The sequence below is a fragment of the Hippocampus bargibanti genome, linkage group LG04 (genome assembly GCF_051943395.1).
Source record: "Hippocampus bargibanti isolate YZ-2025 linkage group LG04, ASM5194339v1, whole genome shotgun sequence".
NCBI classification, from domain to species: domain Eukaryota; kingdom Metazoa; phylum Chordata; class Actinopteri; order Syngnathiformes; family Syngnathidae; genus Hippocampus; species Hippocampus bargibanti.
In genome coordinates this window covers 10,832,034-10,855,587 of record NC_142737.1, presented here as the reverse complement: position 1 = coordinate 10,855,587, position 23,554 = coordinate 10,832,034, and the positions used below count along the sequence as shown (strand labels likewise).

The window sequence follows — 23,554 nt, the reverse complement described above, 5'->3', positions numbered from 1 at the left end:
TTCAATATTGAGAAGATAAAAGCTACAAAATAAAAACTGTGAACCTTGGTATTAGTTAGACTATATTGCTGCCTCAGCAGAGTTCATAAAACTTTTTGCAAAGCATAATTAAAGTATCTCCACATATCTGACATGACCCCTAATCCATCTGCCTGGAAGTTAAATGCCAGGCAAGGAAACCGCTCTCAGTGTTTCAGTCGTATTGACATTTCTTCTTGAATCCAAGTACAACAACTGAAGTACAGTATTGGTTCATCCTTACATTTGGCAACAAGCTGTTCATTATACTTATATATAAAATCAGATTTGTCCGAAACTGATGCCTCTTAATTTACCCAAGCTCTGAAAGCATGTCACATGCTTGACAGCAAGAAAAACAACAAGTTGTTTCCATATGTGATATGTAAGCATTAAAAGTCGCGAAAAGTCGTGAACAACAACCAGTGGTACACATCTACTCCAAGTGTTAAAATAACGAATATGTAATAATGTTAAATAATAAAAAGTTACTTCATAAAAGTCCCCTGTGTAGTTATTACAGGTTTTATATTGTTCAGATAACCTTGGTTCAGATTATTTGTTTTTTTTCATTACTGTACTCCCGATGACAAACATATTGTCCTAAAACAGACGGCAATAATTTGAGCCTACCTAGAGTGTCCGTCACATAGACACTGATATATACAGGCAGACAAGGATGCAGCCAAAGTGTGCATTACATATATCTGAAAAGATATAACAGAAAAGGTGTTTAAAAAATGTAATCTAGACTGCTGTATTAAATAGGAAAAAAAATACCTCATTGTTAACAATATCTGGATGTGGAGGAGAGTTGAGCGCATTAATGGTCTGGAGGATGTCATGTGTTAGATTGGTCAGGTAGACAATGGGATTAGCCACCACGGTCTTCACGTTAGCTGTACAAGCCATCAGGAGCGGGAATGAAGTCTGCTGTGAGCATGTCGCCGCAGCTGGTGCGCTGCAGTTGTCCTGTTTGAAGATTACACCGCAAGTGTCAAAGCACGTCAGGGAATGCATTATGTTGTCTCTGCACCTTTTTTAACTCAGTCAAACAAAAGCAAGTTGCTAAAATAAGAAACACCGTAAATTATGCCATGTTAAAAAAACACATTCTACTCAGCCTGACATCTAAATTGAACGAATACCCCAAATCTGAAAAAAAAATATTAGAACCACACATTGACTAAATATCTCCTGCATACATTGTAGCCCTGAAACTGAGTGGAAACCACTGTGCCCCACCTTTCAACAAATTTCATTGAGGATAGAGTCTAGCTTAGCCATGTCCCAAAATAAATGGGTAAACGAATGGAAATGCATGGCCGGATATATTGCAATGACCTGGTGTGATTCTTGAAGCAGTAAAATGAGCTCCATGCGAACAGAAGCCAGTCCTCCACCGTGGGAGCCGTACAGGCTGCAGTAGCTCAAAAACATCCTCAGTAAGGGCTGGTTACTCTTCAGCCAGTGTCTCCTGCTCCTTTGCCTGTCACTGGAAGGGCTTGGAGGCTGAAAACATGACACATTTAGTTCAAAACAGATACTAAGACACTCGTGTGGTAGGAAGATACAGTAAGATATATGCACCTTCTCGAAAGCGTTTTAACATCATATGTGGTATCAACACTAAAATAAACAGTTTTACCAAAGTGGTGAGTGAATTCAACAAATATGTTTGGGCACGATAATTATTCTGGTGAAATTGGATCGACTTAAAATTCAACTTTGCTTACATTTTGTGTGTGAATGCTAACAAATTGGCAAATAATTAATGAAAAGAGCATGTTCATGCAACGTGCATACTTTGTAAAGTGTGCTCAAAGTGACACCATGGTGGCATTTTCAAAAAATAATTCATGAACACGTAAGTGAGCCAGAACAAGCAAGAGATGCCACACCAACCATTTCATTTTCCCTCAGCCCAGCGATATGTGCATCTTCTAAGGTAGACATCTCTGGAAGACATGGCTTGTAACTGCAACATTCCTGGAGAGTCACCACCTGTAAAGGAGATCAGATGAAGGTCCGGCTGCAAGTTGGCAGAAAAGTCTACAAATCCCCCTGTTTGTAGACTTGGTTTACAATGATTCCAACACACGAGTTTTTGAGGTGAGCAATAGAACTTGTTTGTGCAGTGGCTTGCTCGATTACCGCAGTACTCACTGTTATTTTGTAAAAATATTTACTGCACTGCTTTAGTAGACTATGATGATTATCAAGTCTTTTTACATTGGTGCCATTAGAACGAAACCCAACACAATTACCTCTCTTTCCAGCCACTGGTATAGCTGGGAACGCAGTTTTCCTCCATCCAATTCATAACCGGTTGAAAGTGTTCTCAGCTCATTGGTCAAAATCTTTAAGCAGGCAGTAAACTTGAGCTGCGCAGCAAAGACATCATCAGGAGGGTCGATAAAGTCACCGCTGTCTTCACTGCTCTCGCTGATCAGCGCCTCCATTGCAGGCAACACGCCATCATGCATGTCATGGTACACGTTGCTGTTGTGAACAGTTCTACCACCTTTCCCGCTCTTACTTTCCTCCTCATCATCATCATCGGTATCATCTTTATCATCTCTGTCGCTGTCCCACTTCAACTCCAGGGGCTCATCTGGATGAGGCACTGATGGCTGGCTCCAGTCAAAACTCAAGACTGAATCCGACCGACTATTTGATAAACTGCCACCGCCTGACTCATAGCCATTCAGCGCAGGCTCAGACCAGTCTTGGTCTGAAGTTGGACCGTTCTTACTTGCGGCGCTGGGCTCGGGGGACTCCTGGTGGAGTTTGGAACTTTTGCGGATTTTAGGCATCTTAGACAGGACTTCCAGCGCTAGCATTGGGCAGCCTGCTTGGAGGTGAGCATACGCGGCGGTGAAAAAGAGCCTTCTCTCATCTAGGCTAATAGAATCAGCCCTGCGACCCTCGGCAGTCAGGCTGACTTTGGCCTTGTCAGAAGAGCCGAAATGGCGACGGAGGAGGAGCGGGTGGGTACAGAGGAAGGTGTAGAAGTTGAAAACCTCGCCGTTGCTTGAGGATGCGGAATCTGTTAAGGACACATGACACATGAACTTTCCTCTTCGGTCAATGTCAAAAACATCAGTAAGGCATTAGCGTGATACACAGCTCACAGTCTTTTCACCAAAGCAGTAAAAGACAAATTATGCTGTAAAATCCCAAAAGGACATCCCATTACTCATGAAGTCTCAGAGCCTTTGTCACACCACTGATGTTAAAATGAACTGTGATAATTTATAAAAGGTGTAGCAGAGGATTCCGACCTGGGACCAAGGCAGTTCATATGTCTGTCTGGTTCAAATCATCTTTTAAAATACTGTATCTTTCATAAGTTCACTGACTCAAATGTTTTCAGTATCTGAAAGGCACATTATGTCACAGTTGGGAAATATCAGAAAGGATTTGTCAAGTCATTCTCATTTTCCATTCATAGATCACATACTGGACAATTTACTCGCCTGTTCTCAATATTTCCACCAATATGGGTTCCTATTAATTTCATTTGCTTATTTTCTCATTTGATTATCCCCAAATTAGTCAATCATCAAATTTATTTGAAAAGTCAATCACCCGAGAATCACATCGCCGACATACCGGTATCGCTGGTCCCTGATTTTGCTTTACTGGGAGTCTGCTCTAGCAAAGTGTCCAAAGCTTTGCTGTAGTCCTCCAGAACCCAGTGGGCCATGCTGCGCAAGAACGGATCCGGATGCATTGATATCTAAAACGTGCAAAGAGACTATTTATTCAAGAAGCAAAGATAGCAGACCTTGCAACGTGGGCGTTACAGATTCAGACTTTTTGTTTGCATCTCTGCAACTGTACTTGATAAACGCGCACCGGAGGATCAAAACAACACCTGGTTGCTCTCATCAAATGATTCTTTATCTTCCAGTGGAAAAACAAGAGCCCTTGAAGCGTGTGACATTGAGCACCGCGCACCTGCTTATCATGACCCAGCACATGTCTCTGGAGGATCTTTTTGTAGGTTGATGCTGTCTCAAACTCTGACTCGTATAATCTGGATATCACAAGAGCCAGCTGAAGGTCCTGCAGTTTCTCTAAGCACACCTGAGAAATAAAATACGTCCAAACAAAAGCTCACACTATTGCATGCTTAAAAACACAGTGGGAGACGTTCGATTGCAAATACAAAAAAAGTCAAATGAAAACGCTACACTCATTCAAAGGGTTAGATGAAATGCTGTTTTTGTACTTGTGGATTTCAATGAGACTACCTCTCAGCTAGAGAGACTAAACAAAATCAATGATACCTCTTTGCCTGGATGAACCTCATTTAAATAAGAGAAGTCCAGTTACTCATGCAGATTAAATATGACTCATTGCTTCAGATGATTTTTGTAAGCAGGGGTAACCTTCATGAATAAAGGTTAAGCAAAGAGTAATGTGTATTTAGAGTGTTAAAACATAAAGTGGAGTCACAAATACACAAACCGCTTTCTCAATATTCCACACGGCTATTCTATCTTTGTAAGTGTAAAATAGTTTTGTTTTGACGAAACTGAGCTTCAAAGGACGACAATGTCCTCAAATTCTTGGTTCCATTGTGTGAAAAGCTGCTGAGATATGTAAATATTTTTGCAATTAAGGCGTATCTTGTGGCTGAAGGCACTCAGAGTCATATTCACAGCAGCATTTCTTTGCAAGTTTATGATCTACTTGCCTCTACTGCATCCTTAAGGGAGCCGGCTAAAAGGAAAAAGGCTGCTGAATGATGAAATCTTTGCTTTCCCAAAAGAGAAAAGGCATTTTTCAGAGCTGCTTTCCTCCATCGATCTTCGCTGAAGTTGTTGTGGAAAAATTCAGTCATCTTGGCGTTCTTTTGTGATCTAGAGAGTGGATTTTAAACCGAAAGTTCTGAGTCATTGGTCTTAAATCAATAATGATATTAGTTTACTGTAACTCTTTGGTGATGTGCTATATAATGGGTTTCTGATGCAAAATTCTACCTGTACAGTCCCCAGACCAATGCCTTCTTCTTCATAGCCAGGTAAAATATGGCTACATCCAGAGGATCATTACTTCGCTGAAAAGTGGCCTTAGCAACCTGACAAGAGAGACAAACAGCACAAGTTCACATTTTTTTATTGTTGATAGTTATATCCATATGAGTTGTACCCTTTGGTGTGTGTGTGTGTATATGATTTCAGTGCATTTTTGTGAATTTGATTCGAGCTCCCGTTTTTTTATAACAGCAATAATCCGAACCTCAACCAAGACTGCTTTAAAAGAAGTGTGTTGGTGCGCTGGAAAATGATAATTGTTTTTTCTCATTCGAGCACCAAATTAGTTTTGTCTTAGGGGATATGGCATGACTCCTTCTCGCACCAAGTCAACCCCAAAATGACATTGCTGACAATTATGTTTTAATCATTTTTGAATCTGCTTGCATTTAAAAAAAGGTTTCAAACGTGAAAACCTTTCATAAGTCACATGTATAAACTTCAATAATGGTACCCGGAGAGCTTCTCACCTTCTCAATGCATCTGCGAAGCTTGTTGGGACTCCTAAGCCACCAGCCCACACCCATAGAGCGAAGCTCAGGCCAGGTAGGCTCTCCTTGATGGAGGGCAGGCAGCATGTGAAGCAGCTCCTCTTCAGCTTCAGAGTGGAAAGCCCACGCATAGTGACACGTCGACAGGCCTGTATAAGGGGAGTGAAAGATGTGAGTAATTACGGAGTTGCAAAAATCTTATCATGTTTAGAATTGATGAGCTACACAAATCGTCCATTTTTTTATGACTCAGCTACGGAGCCAAGTGCTCCCGTTTGAGGATAGCTTTACTGTGTCATTTAAAGGTTGAGAAATGACGTGTCTACTCCCCATATCCGAATGAAATTTTATGTTCAACGTTTACAACAGTGATACAGTGACTTTCATTTTTTGAGTCCCGCTAGTAAAGAGGTAAATTAAGACAATCGAGTGTGCTTGAATCAAAGAGAGTAATTACACATCGTGTGGGGATGGCGGCTTGTCTTGACGGCAACATAAAAAATTATTGGAGGCCATTCCGCCGCTTTTACCTTGTCGCAGCAGCTGTGCTCGGTGAGCTGGCGGCAGAGAGGTAGAGAGGAAGGTGTGAAGTCTGACAGCAAGTAAAAACTTTAGGCCACAGTCATCCAGAGTCTCGCCGCCTGCATAGAAAAAAATCAATAACACATTTCAAAATACTGCTACAGGATGTGGGGGAATGGGTTACACATTTGATGCAAGTTCATTGATTGGCTCTAGCTTGTCCTCTCACTCCACTGCAATACCTTTGCTATGGTCCTGGCTGTCTTTCAGGTCTGTGCTGGTGGTTGCAATTGTGTCAGCCAGTGCCATGAGAGACATCTGCTCCATGCGAGTTAGGCCTGGAAGACTAGAGTGCAGGAGATGACTGGACAGAATTTGAGCATGCTCTGGACCAAAGTATGTGGGACTGTACTGGGACAGGTCAATTACCTACAGGTCCAAAGAAGGGAAAGTGTCAATAAAAATGTACATGAACATTTTTATAAAATTTCTTAACAGAAGTCAACCTTATTCCCAGTTTCTTCTTGCTCTTCCTGAGCCAGAGGATCTAATTCGGCAATGCTGGGTGGGTGAAACAACTCATCGTAAGCGTCTGTGTGACCAGATCCATGCCCGCTATCACCGCTTACGCTGTCCACTTTTTCTACGTGACAACAATATTGAAATTCAATTACGTGAGCCATTCACCTCTGGCCCAAATTCCTTCCAGCCAAGCTGAGAAAAACAGATCAATTGCATTACACTATCAGTAGCACAGAAATAAACATGATATGTTCTACTACTATGATGGTGTGGCCCCAATCAACATGATGGGAAAAATACAACAAATTCGCAAGATATGCTTTTGCAAAATGTGCTTTGCCATTGATTTGGTTGAACAAGAATAAATTCACACAGAATGAATACTGACCAGGCTTTGGGGGTGTGTCATCATCAGCTGCGAGAAGGGCATAGAGAGGCAGAGGAGGAATAGAGCTGATCTCTGTGTAATCCGGTGTGGAATTCTCATCTTTGCCAAACATCTTCCTTTCCCTGGCCGTGCTTCCTCCTACACTGATAGTTCGAGATCGTACCCGTTTTTCTGGGTTGGTGGTGTTGTCTTTAAAAGCCACGATTTCCCCAGCAATGCATTTGACCAGGTGGGAGAGGATGGCTTTGGCACGGTGAACCTTAAATGATAACCAAAAACTTTAAAGAGAGCACAGAGAAAGAAGAACTACACATTCAATGTACTGTCGTTCAATGTCAGTGACGTGGTGACAGGAAGAAGAGTTAAATGAATTTACAATTATACTGTATATCCATCTTTATATACAGTAAGTACTCTGCACATGCATGAATTTTGGGACGATTATGGTTGGTAATATTAAAGAGAGACCTTTCTCATCATGCAACTTGTGAGCCTTCACCAACCATGAAAATCGAGAAGAGGAAGGTCATAACGTATTTGACCATATATTCTACATTATTCTGATGTCAGTTAGAAAACAAAAAAATGGTGTCGGTTGTCTTTTAAAAATGTAACACATTTATCAAACTTGAGGAAGGAGATTTGAAGTCATTCACAAATTTATTCGAAAATTGAAAAGCATGACATGTAGCACCATTCCCAAATTTGCTCAGGTTTTGTTTTTTCTCGCGGGGGTTAGACCTCTGGCAGTGTTTTTCCGTCCTACGAGGGGGCAGCATTTACCTTTTATACAGCTGCCCCCACTTTCAATGCAGCTAACTCTACAACCAAGTAAAGTCTAAATAAACTTTATTTTTCTGATGAAAGAAGAGAGTAAGGTTTCTTATGCTGAATTGAATGTTTATGTAGACTCAAAATTCAATATTCTGTGGGTTCTGAAATTTGAGTGAAAATGACAAAAACCCTGGCACTGGAGTGAACGCATATTTGCACATCATCTGGCAGTGAATGAGTTAAGAGGAAAATACCTAATATGAGCAACAAAACCAATGTGTTGATGATGCATTATACTTACTTTTCCAAGATCCATGAGTTCCAGTAATTGCACTGGGTGGTACTGTGGCAGTGTGGGAAACAGCTGGTGAGCTGCTTCAAACAGTCCAGAATCTTCCATCTCTAAGGGAAGGTCATAGATCGTTCTCTTTCCACTGAGCTTCTGAGCAAGGCTCATCATTGACCTTGTAAGGGCTTTTTTAGGAGGGGCCAGTAAAGAAGTGGGAGGCCCAAGGCTGAGCCCATCCTCTTGGCTTTGTCTCACGGCTGAGACAATGGACGACACACTGCTGCAGATGTCCGTGTCCTGAGGAACGGCAGCATTGGGCTTGGGGGGTGGTGGGGGCTGCCATTGGGAGTAGACGTGCATCTCACAGTCCATACCTACTACCAAGATACCATCACGCACCCAGGAGAGGGAGACCGGGAAGGGTGGTGAGCCTTCAACGGAAGAGACGAGGTCAACAGATCGAAGCAGAACCAGACGTGATAAGCTTTGATCTCGGCTGCCATCAAATGTCAGGCAAAGTTCAGGAGGCTTTCCGGAGAGACGTCCAAACATATAAATCTTTGTCTCTATGCCGACAGTCAAAACATGTGACCCATCCTCTTGGGAGACCCAGTCTAAGTGGACCACACTCTTATGAGTAGAACCAAGGCAGTGCTCGTGGGGCAAAGTCAAGTCTATGTTGCCACACGGAGATGTGCTGCTGCTTGGATCGGTTTTATCCAAGACAATAGTTTGTTCCAGAATCCATTGTGAACCACCTGTGGATTCACACTGGAAGATGCCGATGTAAACCAGCTGTTCTCTGGCGCTTGCTAAGGAAGGTCCCGGAGACACATTTGGGCTGTGCTGCACAGTCACAGTAGGAGTGACGTGATGGCTCATGTTGTTGTGGTACAAGTAAGGTGAAGAAGCCAGAGTAGGGGGGAAAGTCATCAGCGTGTGAGAGTTTAGCTGATGTGTCGAGTTCAGAGGTGTGTCTGGCATAGTCCGCCTGTAAGCAACTGCCATTCGTCCAGCGTGACAGCAGCTGACCTGAATGGGACGACCTGGGACGCTCACAGCACTGCAATTGGGAAGCCTCTCTTCCACCAGAAGAGGCCACTCCTCCCAATGATACACCATTTTGTCATTACCGCAAGTCTCAGATGCCGTGGCTTTACACCGCCAGAAGCGCACTTTTCCGTCAGAACAGGAAGTCGCAATGAGGTATGGCACACGGCCAGCTGGTAGGGAACACGAAGCACTGAGATGACCTAACGAAAGAGACAAGAAAAGTGCTAAATGTAATGATAAATCACATAGTAATCGTAACTGACAAACCTGGCTGAATTTAGCCCCTCTCAGACAAAGTCAAGATATGACAAAAATCACACCATACTTCTTTGAAGCCACAACTGTACTACTTCCCTATTCCTAAAGGGCTTTGGTGCCATTTTGTGGCATTTCTGGGGTATTTCATAAAATACACAGAACAAACCCTTCTAGTTTTACACAAAATAACAGTTTAAAAAATGTTAATATTTCAATTTGTGAATAGTGACGTGCAGATGCATGCTCTATGTTGAGTGCACAATGAATTTGTCACCGAGTTTACAAGTATGGATTTGCTCACCTGCTGAGGGTGTAACACTGATGGCTTCCACCCCGGCCGGCAGAGGCAATTCTTGGCTGTATAGACGCTGGGTGGTGAGGCCGAGGCGACATGCGCTCTGCAGATTGGATGTGCAGGGTTTACTCTTCTGAACTATCGGTGAACTGAAGGGATCAAAGTTAAACTGAGAGGGGCTGATTGAAGTATCTGTGGGGGTGTCTCGTGGGGAGAAGGTCTCATCTGCTGGTGCGGAAAAAGTAAAAGTCAAAATAACTTTGTGATCAAACCTTTCTTGAACATACAGCACACCTTTTTGGTGTGTGAACCAAAATACAGTACAGGGTGCCCCCCCAAAAAATCAAAGGTCAATCAAAACCTTAACAAAATGGCCAATACATATGGTTCATGTAACAGAAGGTACAAAAAGTGCTTAAGAATGAATGACTCTGTGTCTTTGTGTTGTCATATTATTTGTTATTGGGTTTTTTTTTGTTCTTTTGACTACAAGGTGGCGCCGCAAGAGTGGCTGCCGTTCCAGCAGCTCCTGTATTTTGTTTTTCTACTTCTTTCTTTCCTTTCCTCTTCCTTTCATGACTTTTCTGCTGTGAGATGTACATTTCTTCATTGCGAGACTAATAAAGGTAAATCCAATCCAATTTGATAGACAAGGGCCGATCTGAGCACCTGACTGCATGGCAGCCTGATTGAACACTCGAAATTGTCTCTACATGTGATTGTGAGCGAGACTAATAAAGGTAAATACAATCCAATCGTTCTGCTTTACCCCCCCCTCCCAAGTATTGTCAGTATTTCTGACTGAAGCACAAGTTATGTTTTGATCACAAGTGAAAAATATGGGTTTCTTGTAAACCATAATGACAACAAAAGCTTGAAATCTATTGAAATATATGCCTTACAATTGTGCAGATAAAAGTAGGCAGCACCCACCCATAGTGACAGGTTTTGCTGCGAGATGAAGATGCCACATTTGTAGGAGCGACTGGCCACTTGGTGTTAATTCAACAACTACAAGAAAAAAACTTGCAGCGAAGGTGGGCTTGTTCAGGGCTGCGGGGAATACAGAGAGTATTAATACACTGCATCCAAAGATAAGATCCTGCTATTAAAAAAAATCCCCGTGATCGACAAAATGTAGTCAATACCAGAACAAGGTGATGAATCCGTCATTTCCTGCCAACTGTCTGGTCTCGCGCTGCCGAGTATTAGATCCTCTTCAAAAACATGCAGGAGCTGTGTCTCCTTTCCCTGCTGGTGAGGACAAACGCAGATATTTGATGTCAGGCTTCATCTGTTGTGCAGCAGATACACAATGACACATAATGTGTTATTGTTACATACACATAAATACAAAGACGTTTCAGGAGACTCTGGGCATTTTTTGTTTGTTTGTTTGTTTGTTTGTTTGTTTGTTTTTCTACATGGGTGAAACTTTTACAGAGATTCAAAGTTTACGACTAATTGTCTGATGCCACAAAGTTGACCAGCAAATCCAAATGTCTGTTTGCAGAAAGACCTTTGCAATAACATGAATATCTATTAACTTAATGTGTATTTTTTTTCTTTCTTTTACTCTATTAATAATACTTCCACCCGCAAAATGCAACAACGTACACTTACAAAGTCAGTCACAGCGTCCAGCTCAATGATACACCCTGGTTTTGCTGTCGACTGCTGACTCACAATGTTGAACACCTCGCCAACATATCTCTGCAGTAAATTGGACACAAATGAAGCGGGCAAGAATTCTTAAAAGTAATAATAAAGTATCTCAATGTTGCTGTGGTGAGGTCCAATGGGACACATCGATCAGATGTGTGTACTTGAAATTGCACAAGTGATGTTGACAACACTCTGTGGAGTATGAAGCGGGATGGTGGCAAACTTACGGATATCTCAGGATTGGAGAGCTCGCTGAGGAGTTTCTTGGCTTCAATAACGGCCTGATAAAGCCTGAGTGAGTGGCCGTCACTTGCGACAAAGCAGGCGCTGGGAGAGTTACAGTAAGCACCTGGCAGCAGAGAGAGTATTATGTGTCTTTTGTTGAAATGCCATCTTTCACAGCTGCCATTATATTGCAGTGTAAGGTACGTAGTGTATCATTCAGCAGGGAATGGGAAGGTCTAAAGTAAGGCCATGAATTTACTTTTCTGTAACATTTGATGATATTTCAACTATGACTGAGGACGGGGAGTAAAATCCCAGGCGTTATTTCCAAATTATTTGTTTATTTTAACAGATGTCAACAGGCTGTTAGCATAAATGCCCGGATAACATTATCTATTTTCTAAATCTATGTTTAAAAAAAATATAAAAAAAACAAAGGCGAGTAAAGGTACATTTAGGTACTCAGCAGTGACAAAAAGTACGGTAATCGTACTGCAGAAGAAATCCAAATAATGAAATAATTTGGCCATACCTAAACAGCTACTGGGGATGAGCGTGGGCAGCCAGGCTACATTCGCAAAAGCTGAGGCATGAAGAGAATTTATTCGAGCCAACTCAGACACTCCGCCGGACAGGGACAGCGGCCCCACGGGGTCGACCCTCCATAAAATGAGCTCGCTATAGATTGCGTTTGGATCTTGTGAAACGCTGCCCAAGGATAATCGGCTGGGCCGGAAACCGTGGGAACTAGAGAAGACCTCTGGTGGGGCGAGGATGCTGTCCACCTCGGGGGTCCTCAATGCATTGTGGTGTGAAGTGGTGAGGAGCAGTGGCAGCAGAGAGTGGCAGGCCAGGTCGTTTAGGTGGAACCGGTGGCCGCAGTACCTTGACTTGTGAGACACGCTGAGTACCGTGGAAAAAGCAGAGTCTTCGGCAAAACTCACACCCCACTGGTTGAGGGAGCCGTCATCATGCTTGGATATCATAAGCACGTTGGGGGTGAAAATGCTCAACCTCAGGCTGCTACATGGTGCCACTTTCACTTGACGGCCATAACTAATAAGCGCAGATTTGGTTTGAGGCAACGTGTTCCCAGGTGGTCGTTGTCTCCCATGTTGGATGGCCAAATCAACGTTTTTGTTGCAAGCATACATGACTACACTGTGACTGAGAGAGATGGCATCCCCTGCAGGAAAAGCCACAGGGATACGGGACACAAACGACACCTGGGAGAAAAACAATGACAACATATTACCATAACATAAATAAATAAACATGTTAAAAATGCATTAAGGGTATTTGATGTGACTCATATATTTAGAAATGCAATCATCTGAATGTGTGGATGAAACACTATTAGAAGAACAGTGTTATTTTAGATGGCAGCTCTTTTAACACTTTGATTGAGGGGATTATTTTTTATGGGCTCCAGAATTGATATACAATGAATTAAAAGGTGATTGAAAGTGTCAGTTTCCTATACGAGTGTGAACATGGCTGGAATGATATTGCGGCTTGGCAAGTACCTGAGCTTGTCGAAACATTCGTGGATGATATTCATCCAGCCAATCCAGATTCCAGACTAAAAGGGAGCCGTCTGTTGGATGTATGCTGAACAGCATGTCTGCCCCTTTGTTCCACTCGTCCAAAAGCACATCCACTTGGTGCTCCATTGCTGCCAGGGGAAGCTCTGCGACGTCGGGTCCTTGAGGGCCACTTGGTCTGTTGGTCACTTCATCTTCAGAGTTATCCTCATTATTGGAATCTGGAGAATGGATGAATATTAAAAAAAACAACAAAAGAAAAAGCAGACCAGAAAAATGATAAAACGAGTATGGCAAGATTTCAAATAAATGAATGCTGCTTTAAATAGAGTTTGGTAATGTAGGTTTGCACCTTCCTGAGGGCAATTGTTTTGTTGCTCCAGGCTGCTGTGAAACTGCTGCAGGAAGACTTCCATAGCTAACGTGAACTGAAGCTCTTTGTTGTTTAGCCAGTGGACGGTGAAAAGACCTCCCGGTTCCACATCCTCCCCAGCACTCAGGGATGATATGGAGGGGAGCAGTGGAATGTCTGAAATTGAGGACAAACAGAGGAGAGAAAAAAATAAAATATGTCATGCAAAAAAAAAAAAAAAAAAAAAAAAACTTTCAGAAAAGTGTTCAGTATAATTTGAGGACAACTAATGCATAACACAAGCACCACTTTTTAGGTCATAAAAACATATTCTACTACTAAGTACCCCCCCCACCCCCCCGACTGCTTCCCAAAAATACTTCAAGGCACAATTCACATTCCACAAGGTAAATCAGCTCTGATAAAGAGAGCCACGTTTGAAACGGTTCGCAAAATTAGAAACATTCATTACAAGAGAGTTACAGTTAATGAAATGGATGTGACGAGTCCAACCTGTTGCAGGGTTGATGCTGGCCGCAATGTGAAAGTGACAAAGTGCATTGGCATGAGGAAGGTTGGTACCGCTCTTCTTGTGGTTGTAGTGCCGACTTTGGTTTTGGGACAGGTAGCCAATGGCTGAGGGCTGTGGCGCATGAGGATAAAAAGGAGGCTGAAAAACAAACGGAATAATTGGAATGTGTCCTTATATTGAAAAAGCATTACGTTGTTTATAAGTTATAATAAGTAGAGCGTTTAGAATAGAATTGCAATTTCACAGAGAAAACTTCTGGTCAAGATTTGAGTGCGAGTGAATTGATGATTAGATAAAATCAGAAATTTTCCGAATTGAAGGATCATACTGTCGTGACAATAAATAAAGTTAGCAAACAAACTTTTGCTAGATTTGCTTTGCAAGCTACAGTATCTAAGTTCACCTCACTGGAGAAGTTACATCAATCCCCGGATCATTCCGCCGGTTCACATTTTAATGACTTATTTTACAGACATATGCTCAAAGACAGTGCTCAAGGCAAAGCAGAGGATTGTGTGCCCCCCACCTGCGAAATCTGTACTTCTAAGTGAAATTGGTGTTTCAAATTCAAAAAGTGAAAACATCAGAACAACAGCAACGAGTAAAACACACATATATAGGAGGCATATAGGAGGGGAAGAATTGACCGAGTTTCTTATTTGGGGCCTCGCAACCTATTTAAAGCTAAAAGCTAATTCTTTGGTATGGATTAATGCTAAGGGTTACAAATAGGGAACAGATAAGTATAAATATGCAATAGTCTATTCCTAAAAATCTCGACTAATGTTCTCATTTTCAAATGATGACTTCTACAGCACTCCTAGGAAATCACAATGTACCATCAATAGTTGGCTATTTTCAGAACAAGCTAACAGGATGAATAAATTGTTTCCGCAGACACCACATTGGTGACCCCTTTGAAGGACAGGTTTTATTTGTAGAAATATGATTGCTTGAACATTTTGTTGCTTACTTCATGGAGTGTTCCTGCTTGTGATGTCCCATTGCAGATCCTGGAAGAGCTTCCAGATCTCTGAATGTCACTTTGTTGGTTACCATGGTGGCCCGATAGGAGGCTGTCCCCCGGCAACAGTGTCTCGGCCCAAAGCCGACACACACTGTCCTTACAGCTGGTGAGCAGGACATTACACACTGAACCGCTGCAAGGAGAAAGGAAAGGTCACGTCATGGAAAAAAAAGCTCAGTTCTCCCAGTGAGAATCACAAAGCTAAATAAGATAAATAGGGAACTACATTGTTAGGCAGTATTGATAATGGAATTACAATCGCTAAATGCTAATTAATTCCCATCCCTCATTTTGAGAACGTCCGGTTTAATTACATGTTTTAAATAATACAGGAAATTAAGTATACAGAGAGAAAGCATAACAAAAAAAGAACATAACACAGAAGAGAGAGAATCGTAACTCATGCTTTTCATGTTGACCTTGAAATCCTCATAAGGTAAGGTAATGTAAGATATTAATAATAATAATCTAACATTCACAGCACTTAACAGTGGAGCAATCTCCTTGAAATGCTCAAGGCTAAAGATAATCAAGCTGAACTAACAAACCCGTGTCATGTGCTCGTTGTGTTTGGTTTGTTCCTGCTGTATCTGCATCTCTAAACAGCTTAGTGAGGCCCGGGTTACTGTTGTCAAGGCTAACTGGCTGTTGGCCACTGGCACGACATAGCTGGCAAAGGCTATTGCAAATCCTCCCTTTGGCACAAAATGTGCGCCCTCAATTGTGGTTCTTACAACAAAAGGAGAAGTTACTCAATCCAAGTGTTGGTTTGTTCGGTGGCACTCAATATTCTCATGAGCAAATTGTGTGGAATGAATTCAATTAATTGTTCACTGTCACATCTGGGAATGTTGCCTAGGTCAGAGTGCTTCAGTGCTCAAAAGAACAAATGACAAATAGTCTGCTAGGGGGTGTGTGCTGGGCTCTTCAGGAATCCCAGACAAATCGACTGATATCAGTCTGTATGCTTGGACGCCACGTTCATTGCCATCAACCTGGCCGCGTGGATCCCGCATTACTCAAGAGCAATTGGTGGGTGCAATGGACAGCACAGTCAAGGACTTCAAGTCACATCTGTTCCTAACATGGTGCTGTGCATTAAAATGAACCGAGGGCATTATTCTAGCAAATACATGATTTCAACACAAAAATAGGAACACCGGATATTTCTATATCAAATTTCTCAAGAACGGTTCGGTTCACATTCAACGTCAAAATGGACTGACAAGTTACAAAAAGATTTCAGGTTTGTGACACAGTTAAGGAAAAAAAAAGCTAAACACACAGTGCATCCAGTAAAACTGGCTTGAAAGGGCAGTGAAACTTCTGTTGTTTCCACCAATTGCGAAATATCAGCAGGTTGGTGTTGAATTGTTTCCATTGTATGTACATCAGCATCAAAGGAGGATATAAAAAAAAGAACTGTCGTTTGCATACCCTGGCATGTACTTGCTGGTCTTCCTCCAGGAAAAGCCAATAACAGAACGCGGATGGGCCAGGTACACAAAGGAAAAGGCTATATCTCCTTGGGAGTTGACATTGGATTCTGAAGGGGTGAAAAGTCTGAAATTTTCAGACTTCCACTTACTAGTGCTGTACCACACTTTCACAAGGCAGTCATCCTGGGAGAAAAAAATGACAAATACAGGAGCTAGGTTGGGATAAACTCAAGAATAATATGGATTTAAGCATAATATTTTTTTTACTACTATATTTTCCGGACCATAAGGCGCACCGGATCATATTTTCAATGATCAATGATTGAATGACATATTTTAAAACTTGGACAGCTTCCAAAAAAAAATTAAGGCTTTTTTTTACGTGCACTTTTTCGTGCGGAAAATCCGGTAATCATTAATCAAATCAGGCGTAATCTCGTTTACCTGGCCAGCAGTAGCAAAGAATTCTCCATCAGGTGAAAACTTCATTAAACTGACCGGAGACGCCGTCCTGTTGACAAAGTAACAGTTTCAGAATCACAATCATCTTTATTACCAAGTACTATTTAGAACACAAGGAATTTGTTTCCGATAGAACATGCTGTACTAGTATCATCATAAGAAAAGTTGAGGCACTATACAGTTCTATTTGGGTTACTGTTTAGAGAGTTAATGGCTTAGAGGAAGAAGCTGTTTAAATGTCTGCTGGACTTGGTACATATGAATTTAGCACAATATATCTAACCCCCAGCAGAAATGACTGTGCTAGTGCTGGACATGTTTTATTTATTCATATTAAGAAAACAGTGCCATTAAAACAGTATAATTAAACATTATCCATGACTTACTTGCTTTGCCACACACACTTCCAAGTACAGTGACGATCTCTTATTTCTGCCCGCTGTCCTCCTTCTGCATCATCTTCAAAATGAGACCACAACTGCAGGCAAGTGGAGCCTGTTAAAAGCATGCCCCCTGCACAGATAAAACAGAAGCATACACTCAGAATTCAACAATGTCTTTCACGTAAACCGTGCTGTTTTGTCGCCACACGTACCTTTAGGGTGCCATGCCAGGTTGCGCACCACAGACTGCAAAACAAACTGGCCAGTCTTCTGCCATTGGCAGTTCAACTTCTGTGTGCAAACAAGAGGCTAATATTAGCAAGCACAATGTGTCACCGATGTCTCACCTCTGCACTGTCAGGCGTACATGATTATGCTGCTCCGGGATTTAATAAAAGAATAATAATGGAACATTAAATAGTACCCTTGCTGAGGCTTGGTCAAGCCATTTCCATGACTTGAAGGGAGCATTGATGGAAATGCCACAGTCAAATAATAAGGGTACTTACAGTCAGGGATGTGTCTTTTTGATCAGGATGCTGGACTGGCTCAAAAATGCATACGATACTTCCATAGGAAGCTGAAATCTGCAAGTCCAAAAATAAATTACATGAGTAAAAGGTATGAAGGACAGTCAGAAGTGAAATATGTATATGTATTGTACAATACAATATGTATTGTATTGATTCTCACCGATGGACCACTCCTGTACGACTGAGAGCTTACACAGACGTATGTATTGTATTGTACAATTCAATGCGGATTTGAGTTAAGGCAAGCTATTTTAAGCTAACAAAAAATGACTTCATCGGAAGAAATCGAAATTTGGAACCCGAGTGCAACTTGTTAGCTGTCGACAATGCCTTCATTTTTATAATTAGTTGTAGATTTTTCAATCAAGAAGTGTGCAGCCAATTTCCAGAGAAAGAACTCCTAATATAAACACAATGAAGTCATAATATTTTAGAAAAGTCTAAATACGAGTATGAGACATAGAAAACAAATCTGATTTCTACAATAAAGTGCCTTTTGAATTGAAAAAAATAAACAAAACAAACACAATCTAATATTAAACAGTTCTCTTAAATTCGGTCCTCCGTAGTAATGACTCCTGGGTGGATTCATTGGAAATTTTAGCTGTGCAGGGATACACAGCTCCCATTCTTTTGCACCTCCCTCCCCCTTTTTTCCCCTGAAATAACCAAGGCATATGACAAACAATGTGACAGCCAGGAGCACTGATGTGATGAAACTAATGCAATTATGATGAAAACGTGGAGTAAAATGTCAGTATGCCCCTTTAGTTACGTATAATTTCCAGTTGTACCTCTTGAGAATGTAGGGCAGAAACAATCCATCATTGAAAGCAATAAAAATGGCATTACAGTACCGAGAAAATCTGAACCTACCTGCCCTCCCTGCAGTGAGCAGTCAACACATCCCACCTGGATATTTCCATGTTTGGCCCCCGGGATGATCTGCACTCGTTCAAAGTCACTGCCCAAAATGACCACGTCACAACCAGAAGCATAGGCCTGTCAAGACATTTTCAAATCTAAGCAGTGAGAGGAGAGTGTGACGACGAGGTCAAACAGATAAAATCAGCTGTGACCAATGTTCCCTCGAATTTTTCATGTGTCTGAGCAGACATACAAGCTCCCTGAGCACACTGAGGACCACTGTGAGCAACATCAGGCGTGTACACTGTGGCTACACACCAGTATCACGGTGCGTATGTGCAGGGCACATTAACGCCGTTCTGCTCTGATTGGCTGCGTAGCGTACATGACCTGTACGGCATTATTGGCTGGACACCTGTCACTCATTGAGTTACATTGCAAAATGTGTGCTGCGTAGATGTTCTTGTGCGCTGCGTATGTGCAAGCAGTGCGCGATTGCGCACGCGCGCAGCTTAGAGGGAACATTGGCCGTGACATTAATTTTTACTGTGTTTCCTACCAAATGATGCGCCACAAAGTCAACTGAGCAATGGCATTATACAAATCGGCAACCCAATCAAAACACCGTTTTGCAAAATAGCAAATGTTTCCATTTTTACGCCTCTAATAGCAGCTTGTCATACAAATGCAGGGCTGAGATAAACCCTGCCTGCTCTTAATCTCATAACTAAGGGCCTATCTGCCATCATCCCATGGACCAACTGAAATTGCCCGTTAGCCAAATTATACCTGTACATAAGAATATTACTGAACTAAAAATAGCACCATAATGCTTGAAACAGATCACTTTACCAACCCGAGTGCCTTTGAGAAATATGTAAAAACTGTTGTAACTTACTGTGAATGGTATATTGTTGATGCTCCCTACAGAGAAACAATTGTCCCCGGGGTTAACTGCCCCCGTGAGGACCTGATGAAGATTCATGATCCTGGTGAATACTCCTTCCTCCTATTTTTGGCCAACAGTCTTCATCTTCTGTAGACGAAAATTTGATGCAGTCAGGCAACTAAGGGAGAGAGGAAAGGAGGGACAGATGAAGCGTGATAACATAAACTGAGAATGTTTTTATTTTGTAACCGTCAAACCATGAGTGCATTCTCACTAGTCAAAGTCACTAGTGCCCTACAAGATCGCAATACATACGTTCAAATGGTTCTATAGATGTCACAGCTGTATATATTGAAAAAAAGGAGAAAAAAATCCGATTTTGGTCAGATATCCCAAAAACACTAAAAATATTACAATAGGTTAACTCATTCACTGCCATTCCCGAATGTATTCAGGAATTGAAAAGCATGACGTAGAGCGTCTTTCCCAAATTGTGTTTTTTCTTGTGGGGGTGCCGATAAAACACTGGTCAGACCTCAGGCAATGTTTTTCCCTTCCATGAGGAGACAGCTTTTGCTTTTGTCCGTGTTAGTGCTTTGTAACAGCTTCTCAGCTGTTGTTAAAGCGCTATATAAATCAATATGTATGTATTGTATTGTATTTTGTACAGCCACCCCCATTTCAAGCTCAGATAACTCCGGACCCATATAACTTGGGAATTAACCCATTTACGCCGAGCGTGTTCATATGAACACAGACAAATTTATTTTTAAAAATCAAAATAAATCAAAACAGAGTATCAAATAGGTTCAAACAGAGTATATAATGAACAATAATATACGTTATTACAGTAAAGTCTCGTTATATCGATATTCTCGGGAGTCTGAAAAAATATTGATATAACCGGACTATAGATATATCCGATCCTGCGGCATGTAAATTTTCTCCTTGCGTTCATAGAAATAGTATCGTAATAAGCAGTACTACCGATATGACCGATATCGATATAACGAGACTTTACTGTATATATAATTAACAATAATTAATGTGGCAAGAAACAACATTAATGCATTTGAAAATGAATTTATCTGTGTTTATGAACACGCTCTGCATAAATGGGTTAACTTTTTTTTCCAATGAAAGAAGAGAGTCTAAGGTTTCTTACGCTGAATTGAATGTTTATGTAGACCTTAAATTCAATTTTGTGTGGGTCCTGCAATTTGAGTGAAAATGACAAAAACACTGGCACTGGCACTGGCGTGGACACATTTTTGCAGTGGCAGTGAGTGAGTTAATAGAAAAGAGTAGCTGTGGGTGCGCCGCCAAAGAACAGTTAACATAAAATGACAAAATAATACAATTCATCACTTAAGACACAGACAGTTGGGCAATCTTAACCACTTTTCCTGCATCCACTTTGTTGTTTGAAACAGTAATAGATGAAAGAGCCAGTGAATCAAAGATGTCATGCTGAAAATGTCAGCGTTGAGCACCTGCATGGATGGCAACACAACACAGCTGCTTTCAAAAAAAATATCCTGGTTTGGAAGTATATACAGATCTATATGCCACCCCTCCAGTAGCATTGACAAAAAAATTGTGGTGCCACCATTGTTTAAGTTGCCCATCCCTGAGACAGATGGATGCTCTGTTGGCTCTGTGTGCTGAGCTGTACATGAAGTGAAACAAGAAAACAATCCTGATCGCTGATATTACTTGGCAAAGGAAAAGAATTACAGTATAAGTATAAATATAAGTACAGTACTGTATTCTGTTTAATGTCAGATTTGTATTTTTCATCATTCTCTTAGCTTAAAGGGCCCCAAGTCTGTTCCCCGGACAGGTGAGTGTAAAGGTGTTTGTGTATTTTTTTTGTATGAAAGGTGCGATATAAACAAAAGGTTGGTTTGATTGTAATACATATAGCAGAAATTTTATGATGGATGAACTAAACTTGGGCATGACCTTTCTGCTTTGTTGCAAGAATATCTTCATGACATTTAATGTTGCATTATATACATTTGAATTGCATATTTATCATCACATCATAAAACTATAATAAAGAAAGAAGTGAAAGAGAAACAGTAAACATTCTTTTGGGAAGCTGGCTATTATTATCTGCTCTTAAAACATGCAATGCAACGGACCACAAGACGTGCCCGCCTTCTCAGTAAAAACCAAATGGTAAGTTTTCCCACAAATTAACACACGGGATGACGCCTCACCCGCAGAAAAAAAATATCCTGTGACAATAAAGTGTCCTTCAGACTTTTGAAAGGCGTTTATAAATAAAATGTATCATTATCATTATTATTATATTTAGTTTAATGTCAGATTTGTATTTTTCAGCATTTGTTTTGACTTGCTTATATCGGTCATTCGTGCAAAAACAGGTTGGGGCAGTTGTGCAAAAAACTATAACGTTATTATTTAATCAACTTTAACTGATCTTGCATCAAATTATGAAGGAAAGATATTCTTTAGTTGTTCCATAGTGCACATTATTAGTGAAAAGTATGAACACAAGTTCTCATGCTATTGACGAAGAAACCATGTGAATATATTTAACGGGTAGTCCATACTTTTGTGACATATTTCGAATGAAGAATAACGACCGAATAAGAGCAGCAACAATTCTACTGGACGGAGCGAGACATGAGGGTCAATTGCACGTCCTACTTCCTGTGGTATTGCCACTCACGTGACAAGTCGGCAAGACATTAGAAACAAGGACACAACAACGCATTTAAAGTTGTCTTCACAGCCATTGAGTCTTTCTGTAATTAGATTTCGGTACTTGTCTTCGGACTTGTACTGCACCGCGTCAACTCGGCTGTCAAGTTGACCCAGCCACCATCATGAATAACCAGAGGTTCGTTATCAACTAATTAGGCTACTAGGACTCACCTTGTGTCTCACTTTCCGACAATGTTCTGCTGATGTTAGGTCCACTGTCAATACCTCCTCACCGGGGCAGCTTTGGAATGAGGGTCGAGTTTCGCTGTCCAAGCAAGAGGTTCGAACTGGTACTGATTCGATTCACTCACTGAGCTAGCACTGCACTAGCCCCCTGTAAGCTGTGTTTTACTGCTAACCGTAAGAAAGACCGCTCTACAGCACATCTGACACATATTCAGCTCTCGAAAAGACCCTGTTTCCTCAAACGCCGCTACTTCTCCAACGCTAAACCACACGAGCTTGCCTCTCTTAAATGTTAGCAAATAGAACGCTTCATCAGAGGTGACTATGTTGAATATGCGTCATGATAGCGATCGAGTCGGCGCAATGCATCATGGGACTTGTAGTTGTGTTTGCAGGACCGCCAAGACCGGTTCGCCAGTAATTACTTATTTAACTGCCACATTGCGTTTCATCCTCCGTGTTTACACATTTACTTGTGTAAACAAATAGCTGAAATGTCATGAAAAAAAGAAAGGTCACTCACATCCCTAATCTTTACGATGAATATAATTAAGATGCAACACCCCACACGGATAAACAGTAAATATTTAACATTACAGCCTTTGTGGAAAGTACATGTTTATAGTTACCTTTCTGAACCAGGAGCTGGCCAAATCACATCGTTAAAGGTAAGGATGCATGCATATTTTTTTTTGTGGAAATACATACAGTATTTAAATTGAAAGCAAGCATAAAATGTGCACTTCTATAATAACAGGTTCTACGTGGAATGTCTTGAATATAAACCATTTATTTTTCTCTTCTGAATTTCTTCCAACTGCATTTTGTAGACACTGTGTTGATGATACAATAATGGTGTTCTTATGACGTGACTGTGCAATGACATTTGAGGTCAGTGTTGAAATGTAAGAGTGTGTATCTGCTCTCGTGAGGCAATCGCGTGTATGAAGACAGTGATCACAAGTTGTCACTGTTGCCGAATACGTTGTGAAAGCCTGGGGCCACTGACCTTTCTTGAACCCGAACGACTTGGAATTTATTATTGTTTATTTATGTGAA

At 41.3% G+C, this 23,554-nt stretch overlaps 1 protein-coding gene across 3 annotated transcripts in view; it reads right to left on the bottom strand.

Annotated features, from left to right (window-relative positions):
• The window catches only part of dmxl1 (Dmx like 1), a 41,556-nt gene extending 18,935 nt beyond the window's left edge, over nucleotides 1-22,621 (bottom strand). For 2 of the 3 annotated variants that reach the window (XM_088993971.1, XM_088993973.1), the window contains exons 1-33: nucleotides 22,481-22,621; nucleotides 19,583-19,751; nucleotides 18,694-18,819; nucleotides 17,794-17,871; nucleotides 17,497-17,575; nucleotides 17,288-17,414; nucleotides 16,884-16,950; nucleotides 16,438-16,622; nucleotides 14,947-15,133; nucleotides 13,955-14,111; nucleotides 13,442-13,618; nucleotides 13,072-13,310; nucleotides 12,078-12,771; nucleotides 11,548-11,669; nucleotides 11,279-11,368; nucleotides 10,804-10,909; nucleotides 10,589-10,708; nucleotides 9,662-9,883; nucleotides 8,062-9,302; nucleotides 6,987-7,245; nucleotides 6,583-6,719; nucleotides 6,319-6,505; nucleotides 6,085-6,195; nucleotides 5,534-5,703; nucleotides 5,010-5,107; nucleotides 4,724-4,889; nucleotides 3,982-4,110; nucleotides 3,634-3,760; nucleotides 2,286-3,067; nucleotides 1,924-2,022; nucleotides 1,363-1,530; nucleotides 799-990; nucleotides 652-725 (exon numbers count right to left, since the gene is read on the bottom strand). In XM_088993971.1, the coding sequence (XP_088850097.1) occupies nucleotides 652-725; nucleotides 799-990; nucleotides 1,363-1,530; nucleotides 1,924-2,022; nucleotides 2,286-3,067; nucleotides 3,634-3,760; nucleotides 3,982-4,110; nucleotides 4,724-4,889; nucleotides 5,010-5,107; nucleotides 5,534-5,703; nucleotides 6,085-6,195; nucleotides 6,319-6,505; nucleotides 6,583-6,719; nucleotides 6,987-7,245; nucleotides 8,062-9,302; nucleotides 9,662-9,883; nucleotides 10,589-10,708; nucleotides 10,804-10,909; nucleotides 11,279-11,368; nucleotides 11,548-11,669; nucleotides 12,078-12,771; nucleotides 13,072-13,310; nucleotides 13,442-13,618; nucleotides 13,955-14,111; nucleotides 14,947-15,133; nucleotides 16,438-16,622; nucleotides 16,884-16,950; nucleotides 17,288-17,414; nucleotides 17,497-17,575; nucleotides 17,794-17,871; nucleotides 18,694-18,819; nucleotides 19,583-19,669 (6,803 nt within the window). In that variant the 5' untranslated portion in view covers nucleotides 19,670-19,751; nucleotides 22,481-22,621. The remainder of the gene's footprint in view (nucleotides 1-651; nucleotides 726-798; nucleotides 991-1,362; nucleotides 1,531-1,923; nucleotides 2,023-2,285; nucleotides 3,068-3,633; nucleotides 3,761-3,981; nucleotides 4,111-4,723; nucleotides 4,890-5,009; nucleotides 5,108-5,533; nucleotides 5,704-6,084; nucleotides 6,196-6,318; nucleotides 6,506-6,582; nucleotides 6,720-6,986; nucleotides 7,246-8,061; nucleotides 9,303-9,661; nucleotides 9,884-10,588; nucleotides 10,709-10,803; nucleotides 10,910-11,278; nucleotides 11,369-11,547; nucleotides 11,670-12,077; nucleotides 12,772-13,071; nucleotides 13,311-13,441; nucleotides 13,619-13,954; nucleotides 14,112-14,946; nucleotides 15,134-16,437; nucleotides 16,623-16,883; nucleotides 16,951-17,287; nucleotides 17,415-17,496; nucleotides 17,576-17,793; nucleotides 17,872-18,693; nucleotides 18,820-19,582; nucleotides 19,752-22,480) is intronic. The other variant, XM_088993972.1, reaches the window with a different exon arrangement.
• Between the last annotated feature and the right edge of the window lie 933 nt (nucleotides 22,622-23,554).